Source organism: Hydractinia symbiolongicarpus, chromosome 7, assembly GCF_029227915.1.
Source record: "Hydractinia symbiolongicarpus strain clone_291-10 chromosome 7, HSymV2.1, whole genome shotgun sequence".
In the NCBI taxonomy this organism is placed as follows: Eukaryota; Metazoa; Cnidaria; class Hydrozoa; order Anthoathecata; family Hydractiniidae; genus Hydractinia; species Hydractinia symbiolongicarpus.
Window position 1 is genome coordinate 21,999,358 of NC_079881.1, and position 11,703 is coordinate 22,011,060.

The 11,703-nt window shown below is 35.5% G+C and overlaps 1 protein-coding gene across 2 annotated transcripts; it reads left to right on the forward strand.

The window, feature by feature from the left end:
• Positions 1 to 2,026: 2,026 nt before the first annotated feature.
• LOC130649496 (uncharacterized) lies at positions 2,027 to 10,047 on the forward strand. Of its 2 annotated transcripts, XM_057455779.1 has the most exons (3): positions 2,027 to 2,165; positions 2,284 to 2,406; positions 2,893 to 4,585. In XM_057455779.1, exon 3 carries the CDS (start codon positions 2,963 to 2,965, stop codon positions 3,755 to 3,757), a length of 795 nt encoding a protein of 264 aa, XP_057311762.1. In that variant the 5' UTR covers positions 2,027 to 2,165; positions 2,284 to 2,406; positions 2,893 to 2,962; the 3' UTR covers positions 3,758 to 4,585. The 2 variants fall into 2 exon arrangements, with proteins under 2 accessions (XP_057311762.1, XP_057311763.1); XM_057455780.1 differs by lacking the exons at positions 2,284 to 2,406; positions 2,893 to 4,585 and adding an exon at positions 9,352 to 10,047 and having other exon boundaries at positions 2,037 to 2,165.
• The last annotated feature ends 1,656 nt before the right edge of the window (positions 10,048 to 11,703 follow it).

Sequence of the window (11,703 nt, forward strand, 5' to 3'; positions counted from 1 at the left end):
CGTGGCATTCGAATTGAACTCGGCCGCGTTATCACATTGAAAGGACTTTGGCATAGCGTAGAGATCCTACTTTGGAGATAACTGATCATCTCACAATATCTGCAGCTGCTAGAGACGTGGATTCCACTTTGTAAAGTGCCTCGACAAGGTATTTACGAGCTATATCGCCAACGATATTTATGCTTACGCTGACATCAAACCTACCCACTAATTTAAAACCCTCATCCAATACAATTTTTATCCAATCTCAACCTTCCATCCTCTCGTCCAATCTTTAATGGTCTGGTCTGGATTATAATATGTTCCATAGGTGTTCAACTTCATCTAGAGTTGCCACATTCATCATCTTCTTATTCAACTACGCCTTGGCATCTTCCTTCCTCTTGGACAACTGAGTGTGGTTCAAGTAATGTGCAGCAGCCATCGGGGAAACGAGAAATTTATCGGATGCGCAATACACAAGGATCCCTATATCCGCCATAGAACACAGTCGTCCAAACTGAGATCATTGGAACAACGTGCGGAGCAGAATGTCAGAGAAGAACTGCCGTCCATCAAAGACATCGTCAAGAAGAAAATAATAATTTATGTATGAAAGTGCTTAGATAATGACGTTTGTCTAAACTTTCAATGTTATTTCGAGATTCAGAGTCGCACAATGAATGTATGGAATAACGAAAAGTTAATAAACCCCCCAAAATGTAAGCTTGAATTTGAAAAAAGTCTTTTTACCATATGGGAGCAAAATTTTATTGTGGTCTCGCAATCAAGGGTAGAGGCGAAAGTGATGCCAATATTTTTTATGAATATATAAATAAACTATTTATTCAGGTTGTTCTAATAAGCTTGCTATTGGATTTTTCTTGCTACTGTATTTTCTTTTTCACTTTTTTAATGCTTTATGCTTTTTGAGTTTCAATATTTCTGTGCTGTCCTCTTAGTTCTTTTGATTTGTCATACTTTTGTCTTTTGTTCTTGTGTCTAAAGTTTTTGTTTTCACGCACGCACATACACTTATAGAGGACGCATATTGATAGCAGTCATTTTGTAAATAACTGAATTGTATCCTCTTAAAATATTAATATTAATAATACGTCTTTTCAACCGCCTCGTACACTTCTTTGGTAAGAGGTGTCCCTTTTCGGAGGGCATCTCTTAATGCTTCTCCTTGGTGCTCATAGCTTCGGCAGGTAGATCTACCACATCAAACATTTCCACGAGTAAAGACATCTTATTTACAGCATGCCGGTATCGTAAAAATCAGAGCAATAGCAACGCGTAAAGAAGAGCTTTAGCTATGCTTAGGCATACTTCCAAGCTTGTTGGAAAAACAAAACAAGCTTTTTCATACTTATTGTTGTCGTTTATGCACATTTAACTTAGAGGGTTTTGATTCAACTGCCAGTAACTTTTGATACTTCATACAGAAACTCTTTTCGTGCTACACTTTAATTAAGCCATTTTTATAAGTGGAAACTTCCCGAAGCACAGACATTATTTCCCGACATATGTCACAATTATACACCTTCAGCCTTACCTTGATTATTAGGCGTGTGATAAGCCACGCATCACCACGCACAACATTTTTGCATTTACACAAAAAGTTCTCGCTTATTCAGAAATGCGTAAATATCTTTGAATAGATGAGGTGCATCCGTCTGATCTTATTTTTTATATTTACGGGAAGTGAGTCCTATTCTTTTTGCTTCGAGCATAGTGCCCACAGGTTAGTGTTCAGATCAGATTCGCCTGTACGAGCCTATTGTCATCAGATTGGTTTAGCGACAGTTATTTCAACATTTCAGTGTAGACTTGATGCTTGATCTACTGGACCGTTACCTGGCAAGTGTGAAGTTTCGTGACATATAGAATAACAAAAGTTTAATTAGTCTTTTACTCAATGTTCGTAATGTTTTGTTATTGTATTGTTGAGTCATTTGTTTTTTTACGTTGATCTTGTATTATGTATTGTAAATACAATTATATGTACGCTATAGCTTAACAATCTTTTTATAAATAAGCGTATTTTGTAAAGTGTAGTTTACATGCGATGAGACATACAATGATGAGAAAAGTGCTTTGCTGTTAAAATTGGTCTCAATCCATATGAAACTTTACTCAAAAATCAGTTTGACCAACAAACTTCTATCGTTTTAGGCCAGCTGGTAAGCTTCTGTTTTATTTATTCATTCGTTTGGTAGTGGCTAGGCTATTTTGTAGTTCAATTTACATCGCATCGTAAAATTAATTTGCTTATTTATTAGTTTAATTATTAATTTGTAGTTTGAACCTGATCTCAAAATTCAATGTTACAAATGCCCACCTATTCACTTTTTTGTTGGTGCAACATTCAGCTAGCGTGTACATCAACACCTTCCACCACGCATCACTTGCAGTCGTCCGAAGGTAATGGACTTTTCCGTGATGCATTTTTTCACACCCTTCGCTTTTAGATGACTGTGCTTCTGCGTAAGACTTTTGCACAATTTTGCAGTGCCACGAAGTCTGTCATGATTTTTTTTCGCCACCATCAAATTTACAACATTCTTGTCAAAATGTCAAATTATCTTGTCAAATTATCAATGAGATAGAATCTAATTGTATAGATGGTATTCCTAAGAAAGATTTGAAACATCTTCTTACTCTAGCGACTACCGAGTCTATTTTTGTTTTCAACGGCGTATATTATAAGCAAATTGACGGTGTGGCCATGGGGTCTCCGTTAGGGCCTACACTGGCCAATATTTTTATGTGTCATTATGAAAACATTTGGCTTAAAAATTGTCCGTCTGAATTTAAGCCGATCTATTATAGGCGATATGTTGATGATATTTTTGTTTTATTTGAATCACGTGAGCATGTTCAATATTTTTATGAATATATTAATTCTAGGCACCAGAATATTAAATTCACGTTTGAAGAAGAATGTGATAAGGTTTTTCCATTCTTGGACGTTTGCGTCATGCGTGAAGGTGATTCTTTTGTCACCAACGTATATAGGAAACCAACATTTAGTGGAGTTTATACTAACTTTTCTAGTTTCATACCCATGGAATATAAACACGGCTTGATTTTTTCTTTACTTTATCGTTGTTACCATCTGTGTTCAGATCTTAATAAATTTCATGTAGAAATATCTCAGTTGCAGACTATTCTTGGAAGGAATGGATACCCTTCAAAGGTTTTTGAATTCTGTCTCAGAATTTTCAATAGCAGAAATTACGAACCGAAGGAACAAGTGTCCCTTGCTCCTAAGAAAGAGTTAGTCCTTGTTTTACCTTTTTTAGGAAAGATTACCTTACAAATTAGAACACGTTTGCACCGTTTGTTTAAGCAGAAACTGGCACATTGTAATGTTAAACTGATATTTTTTTCTAAGAGGAGGCTACGTAGCTGCTTTGCCTTTAAGGACAGAATACCTGAATCGTTACGCTCCGGACTCGTTTACTGTTTTAAGTGTAGTGGCTGCAACGCCACTTATTATGGCAAAACAAAACGCCATTTTAAAGTCCGTATGTCCGAGCATTTAGGTATTTCTGCACTTACAGGTAAACGCGTTAAACTTGGTCCGCAGGCCAGTGCCGTTCTCGAACATTTAATGTTTTGCAATTACTCTCCAGCATCGTTTCACAACTTCTCAGTACTTGCGGAAGAGTCTAAAGATTTTAAACTTACTCTGATGGAGAGCTTATTAATTGAGCGTGACCGTCCCATTTTAAATAACACGGTAAAATCTATGCCTTTAGAATTATTATAATAGCTCTATTTTCTTCCTATTATATCCTATTATGTTTAGTATTTTTATCTCTAACTTGTAAAATAAAATTTAGAAGCAGTGTTAACATGCCAACCTGGGCGTTGGCGAAAGCTTGCTGAAAGATATATTTGGATATGTCGTAGATTTTGTCGTTCTTATTTTTTAATATCTTAAAAAACTGCTCTACCAACTAACATTCTTGTCCTTACCAATCGGAAGCTGCCATGCGTTTCTCTTTCTGTATACGCTTGTATCGAAGCGCGTCTCTACATCGGCAACTATATCGTTGCAGAAGTCTTCCGTATGTATGTGGCATACGCAGCTGTCTTAAACCATATAGCAGAGTTTCTTTTCCAAGATACACAGGCTCCAGCACTTTGATCTCTGTTTTGATCGACCCCCATGAGATGCTTGCTGAATCAAGGACACCTTTAAATTTCGGCTACGTTACCAGCCAAATGTACGTCTTCTCACTCGTCACTAGTTTCATGTTACAATGGCATCACATTTTCCATAGTCTTCCCAAAGACAGAGACGTTCATAAGCTTAGAAAAGACTTTCTTGAACTCATTTGCAATTTGCTTCGCCGTAAATCTATCGGTCTTAGGGACTGATTTGAAGTCTTGTGTTGGCAGTTCCTGAGTCATGGCCCACCCAAAGAGGTTGTTGGCATCGAATTACTGCAGATACGAGGATTCTTTGGTTTCAGTATACTCATTACACATATACTTGTTGTTGGCCGTGACACAGCGATGTACTGCTTGTGTGATTCCTCCACAAATATTCTTTTCAATCATATGGAGCATGTCAAGAGCACTAATTTTATTCCCGTATAATTAGGTGCTGCTTTCTAGGCCGAGGAAATGTAGAAGTGTACAGGATCCAGCTTATAGCTTGTTTCTGTCGACTCTAGATTTCTTCCTGTCGTTGGTATGACTTCTCTTAGAGATAGCGAAATGTGATTAGTAATTTTAAACTATTAATGAATTCTTATAACATGTTATTATAACCAAAACAAACTACGACTGGGTTTTTATTAGATAAGCTTTCGGCTTGAACTATAACCATGATAAAGCTTGTCTAATAAAAAACCCGTTGTAATTTGTTCTGGTTTTAGTTACATTGAAGTGGGTACCGTTTACCATGTTGTTATCTGTTCTATGTTATCAAAGACAATTTTATTCCTACATATACGTAGAAAGACATTCGAGGACTAAAATATGCTTTTTTTGCAGCAAAATCTAAAAATCAGAAGTCAGAACCACATTTTTTTAAAATTACTAAGGGTTGCTCGACGTTGTCCATCGTATTGGCTAATGCTGAATCTTGTAAACACGACAAAACTGAACTTCACGGTTTGAAGCTAAGGAATCATGACTTGGAACTAAAGATAATGCTAAGAAATGCCATCAGTAGTGCCAGGGAAAGGAGAGGAAGTTTTGAACTTTTTTTCTTAACCAGATTTACAAGAATTTAAGGCACTCCACAAGGAAAATTAAAGAACAGAAACATACGTAATATACAGCTAAAAAACTGTGATGTAACATTCCTCTTACGTTTTGACTTTTGACCCAGCTAAAAATCTCATTATTGTGCTTTCATACTTAGTCTAGCTAGCTAAAACGGAAAAGTTTAATATTTAAACTTGACCATACTTTACTTAGTGTTAACTAATAAATGCTATTGAAGATATTATTTCGGTTTGTCTGTTGAGTATTCATTTTACTTTGCCCGATGATGGGAGAAGGATCTCCCGAAACGTCGCCTAATAAACTATCATGTTCAAGAAATGATAAACTTTCCACAGTAATAATAAATGCTAGTTTATTCCTAAATATAGCTATGGGCTAGCTAAGCTACCTAAGAACAGCATCAAACAACGTTGAGGCTGTTATCTTTTGTAAACATCCCCAGTGGTAAGCCTGTATAAGTACCAAATTTTATGTGTACATTCCTTGTGCTAATGAGTGTAATCCAATTACCCTGTACATAGAAACTGTGAAAAAACCGTGCTTTGCTATTTCCCGTAACCTGTACTGAGATTTGCTTGTGATATATATTAGAATTAAGTGTGTTTAATTTTTTTAGATATGTATTTTGTTGCGTTATGTAAGGTTTGTGTGTATGTGTGTGTACGCCTCGTGACGTTTCGCTGCAGTTGATAGTGATTTTTAATAACTACTTTTTTTGTTTGCATGTTGCCTATTGAGCACAAGCGTTTGTGTTTTATTTATATTGTTGCTTGTTTACTTAGCTTAAGGCGCGTTTGTATTCTCCCGGTTATAGTTTAATTTATTTTATTTTGCGAATAAATTTCTTATTTTGGTTTCCAGACGTTGGAAATATATAACTTAAAACGCGTTTAAAAATTTTGTTATACCCTTATAGACCTGTGTAGTGACAACGACTCCTTGCAGGGTCATCGAATGGCTTTGTGCAGATGTTGCATCCTCCCGCCTGGTTGTGCACTTTCTTTAACACCTTTGTGAGCCCCATTATCGGCTGCTAAGGAAAGGTACCGTACGACTTATTCACCTCATCTTTCAGATGATCCACGGTGTTTCTGACACAGTCGCTGCCATGGCGAACCTTCAGCAGATCCGGTACATTTCCGTAAGCAAATCTGTTATAGGTGCACCAGCCAGAGGGTATGTGCTTAATCAGCGTTTTACTCTGTCTGCAATCTTCTTCTACCGAGATGAGTAGGCTTTCAGTGTTTGCGCATATAGAAAACGGCACTCTAAACTAACTCTGGTTATCGTGCTATTTCAAACATTTTTCACTCTCCTTTGGCATTGCAACGTTGACTGCCTCGTGAACCATACAGTACACATAATGATTGTTTTTCGTATCAGTTGTGTAAAAGGCGTACAAATAGCTAAGACAGAAATGCATATTGGTTTTGTATTCTTAGAGTTCTTGCTGTCTAACAACCTTGACAAGGTTTTTTGATGATGGTGTAGTACGTCGCCGTCTGTGATGAGAAGTACGCTTACCTGTTTACTACGCATTAAGTTGTGGTCTGATTGTCGCAGGGTATCGATGCTATTTTCCGTGGCGCTCTCTACGTTTACCGAGCGGTTCTCTTCCGATATTTTCATGGTTTAGTGCAGCAATAACGGCCTATTTTAAGCATTCTTTATCTTCTCTCCTAGGGTTGGTGATAGCCTTCTTTCCAGAGGTCCAGGCAGGTTGCTCTATGTATGAGACCCTCTTGTGATTCCCCTACCATCACAGTCTACATCTGTGCGCAGGATCCCGTCTATGGTAAATCCGCCTTGTGGTAGAGCTGGATTCTCTACGTTTCTGGATGTGCGCGAACATAGTATACAGTACATTATCTACAATACTACCCTGAAAAACGGAGGTTAGATTGCTGTTTAAGACCTTGCCTATCGTGTTCCCCCTCACGCTGAAAGGCTAACACCATATGTTATTAATAAGTTATTTTTAAGTTTTTGTAAGAAAAAATATGCAGAAGCTTTCTTAGAAAGATTTGTCCTCAAATTGATAAAGGATTGTGACTCAGAAATTTTGCCCTGATATTTATAAGGATTGTTGAACAAGGTCAGCACCAACAAAAGGAAAGCAAAAAGTCTTACCTTGGATTTCATTATATTCACTATAGCCGCAAACATTTCCGTTTTGATTGTGCTTGAGCGATACAATAACATAATTTCATTCTTTGATGGCTGATAAGACATCAAATTCATAATTTGCCTTTCACTAAAATAGTCACGGACGGGCAATAAAATAACCAATATTTTAATAACTAACCTTTCATTTGAAAAAAAACTTGGTTGTATGAGTTTCACAATGTTGTGCCTTCTGTGAATTTATTCCCATTCAGTCATTGACTCTCCGAGCATCGATTTACCAACATATGAAGTTGCCTATCAGTCACAAGAGAAATTTAATCAACTTTTGCATTGATCATTCATTTTCTATGATTGCGGAACAGTTAAGGAAACTTTTTCGAAAAAACCTTTCAAAATGTCTATAGCATTTTCAGTTATTTTAAAGGATGGAATTTCTGCAGGCTATTTTTTTTTAACAATTTTGCTCAATGAGAAAGAAATGCGTCCTAGACTCGATTATGATATTTAAATAATAATGTGAAGCACTTGGTAAAATGAAAAAAATGTCACATTTATTAACGAAAATGAATAAAAAGGAGACGTCAAAAACATGACCCTGCTATGAATTTAAGCCAGGACTGCAACTCACAAAATTAACAACATGTAACATTATCTTTTATTTGTTGTTCAGTGTTTTCTTTACTCAATATAAAAGTGATTTATATGTATACTAGTCGATAAGGCCCGTAGAGAAATCCACTTAGGCAGATGGACAATGGAAAAATAGGTTGTTTTAGATGTTTTGATGACGTCAGCAGTGCAAATACAAAATAAATATATTTTTTTAGAATTTTGTATACCTGTTGCCTTCATCGTATAGATCTTGAAATGCTGATCAAGAAAATGTATATGATCATGTATCTTTGACAAACGGTTGCAGAGATGTCACGGTTTTTTGATGACGTCATCAAACCGTCCATTCCGAAACGGATTCGGGGACCCAGGTTTGAAAAACTTACCCAGATTGGTCCCAGGTTGTCCCTAGTTACCCACGCGGTGAAAAAACATTGACGTCACCACCTCGTTTCCAAGTTATTTGGCCTCAAAGTTTTAAGTGCATTGTAATGGCTTCACTAATCTTAATTAACTTTCCTTTGACGTCAATACTATTTTATCGGTAAAGTTTGGTAAATTACAGAACAATTTTATAGGCGATGTTTTATAGAATTTGTTAAAGAAAATTTTGAAGAATGTAATCCACTTTGCAAAAGTGACAGACAGACACACGGAACTGGCGTATTATTATATAGATGTGATGTGACTTGACCACGTTGTAATTAATAGCGGGTAATTATTAAATAAATCACATTGGATACAGTCACTAATGTTTCTTGTCATAAAAACATGCAACTTTTGATTTAAGTTTAATTTTTTATATATGAGAATACGTTTATCTGTTCGAAATATCATTTTACTAACTTTTCTTGCGTCCAATTAAACCGTTAACGGGAAAAGTCTTTTTATAAATATGAATGTAATATTAAAGATGAACCACGAAAAAAAAAATTCTATCAATAAAAGTTGAAATTTTGCTTATCTGATCATTCACGTAAGATGTCTTTTCTTAGCTGCCATTTGAAGTATTTTTCTCCACTTTTCTGTCTGTCAACTAAACTGCTTAATCAACAACAGGGTTTTTTCCACCAGTTTGTATTTTTAGATCTTTCAATATTTCTCAACGACTAATTTAGGAAAAATCATAGTAGTTAGTAGTTACGTGGTAGTCGGGTGGGAACATTGGAGAGATGTAACTAACAATGCTGACAGTATATAACAATTATCTGTAATTAACTGCAATTATCAGCACTTACTTAATCATACTTGACTTTAACTTTAAAATTGTCAGTCGAATTAGTATTTCGTTTTACTGTGTGGTTATAGAAACTCGTCGCAAAGATATTTAGAATAAACTTTGTGTGTCTTTTTCAACTGATACATGTAGTTTTCTCTTTTTAGTTACTTGAAATTATGTTCCTTCGACGTCCAGTAATAATATGTTACAGAAACATCAGAAAGATGTTACATATTTTATTTAAGAAGCAGTTGGGTTTTACAAATACCACTATTGGTTTTATACTGTACGGATGTGGAGATTTGACAGGACAGCTATGTATCGAAAAGCAAAAAAAAATTAATTACCAGAGATTATTTGCTTGTGCTTTATGGGGTGGTACAATCTCAAGTCTAAGTCATTTTTTATTTAAGACGTTGCATTACATTCCGTACTTCAAACATTATTCTCATCGTCAATCAGTATTTTTATTCTTAACTATTTGTCCATTGGAAGATGGTGTGTATTATGCTGCCACCGGATTTGTTGAAGGTCAAGACACGAGTTACATCAAAGAAGAAATCAAAGCCAAGTTTTTGCCTACTTTGTGCACTGACGTTTTCGCATACTATCCCTTCTTATACGTAAATGTTCGATTTGTCCCATACCATTTGAAAGTGACGGCCAATAATGTTTACTCCTTTGGATGGAGCATATTTTTATCGTATATGAAGCATGATGTCGACAATCAGTTACATCAGCAAATTTTGGAAAATAATTAAATTCTGATGTCCATATTCTCTCGCCAAGCGGACATTACCTTTATATCTATCCTCCGGACTTAACCCTATTTGGTGTGGGCTTTTTTGACCCTTGTAAGTATGGCCGCGGGGGGGGGGGGGCATAAAGTGGCCGCGGGGGGGGGGGGGGGGGCTTAAAGTGCCCGCGGGCTGTAACTTTTGTTTGGTTTTAAGTGACGAAGCCTGGCACAAAGAAGCATCAATATATTGTGACTCAATTAGTGTCAAAATATGTGGGTTGACACGTCATCACAGGAAGTGATGACGTCACAATGAGACAATGGTCAAAGGAATTGTCTTTCTTGGAAATTCTCGTTTTTTTATCTTTTTTAAAACTATTTACAGTACTAGTCATTAAGGTTATTGTAAAGGAAAAAACTCGATGAGTAGTCTCAGAAAAACCCTTATAATTTATCAATACTTTTATATTTTTTTTTTACTTTTTTGTTTCTGAATGTTTGATGAAAGACTATTTTGATGGTGTTATTTTCGTGAGATGTTAATTTTCCAAACAGAAAATATAATGAATTAAACACACACCATTTTTTTTCACCGTACGTTCTAAAACGGCTTCTTTTTCCGAACGCGTGGTCGCAGACTTCTCGTTTTTGCACTATTACATTCAGCATAAATTAAATTCAAAAAGGTTCCCGGTTTTTTTCTTGTAACAACGTCGTTATGAAATTATTTGTTATTATATATAATCATTAAAAAAAATGCATATTATTTTCTTTCTATCGTCATAATTCGCTAATCAGTAATTTATACAAAAAAATCCGGGAACCTTTTGTGCATAATTTATTCAGCTTTCCATTACCGAAAATTTCAATGAGCCAATAGGAAGCTTTCGGAAAAAGAGACCACAAACGGAAAGGCATGTATGCAAATATTTACTAACGAGATATTTGTTTTTAAAGATTTTCGTAGGTGTTATGAAAATGTGCGAACTGAGTATGCAGAAAGATGATGAAAGTGTGAACTTTTTCTTTATGCTGAATATGCGTGCACGCGTTCAGAATTATTAACAGACAGAAGTCAGGGTTACAAGAGAAAGCTTATATGCATACTCCTTAACTTTGATTTTTTTTATTATGCATATATTTATACGGTAGTCTCTTATCATGCATAATGTTTAAAAAAAAATGCTCAACCCATTTTGCACATATTTTCTCGAGGGTGTGAAGGATATAACACCTCTGAAAAGGCTTTTTCCAGAAAAAAGGGATGTTCCAAATATTTTCATGGAATATAAAATGTGTCATTCGAATGAGAATTTTCTTTCTATATGTCATGAATTTTTTGCAAAAAACCTAGAAAAAAATTTGTTTTCTTTACAGTAACCTTAAAAAAAGTAATATAAAAAATGACTAAATTACATATGACGTCATCATATGATGTCATAGGTAATTTATTGTCACTTTCACATACATAATCACATATTTATACAACTGGTTAGTTTGGAAAACATTTATTTTTAGCATTGCAGCAAAAGTTGATATGACCACCTGTCAATAAAGGACAAAGTGACATTGACAGGACAATGTTTGAAAAAATTTTTTTTCATTTTCTGAAAGTCCATTAAAAGTTAGGAAAAGTCACAAAATTTCAAGAAATTTCATCCAGTATTTAAAAAGATATGAGAGTGTAAAAATACCGCGGTCATTTTATGTCCCCAATTTCACGCCCGAGGTGTAATCAAATATTTTGCATGTTTCTAGGGGAAGATTATTCAGATGT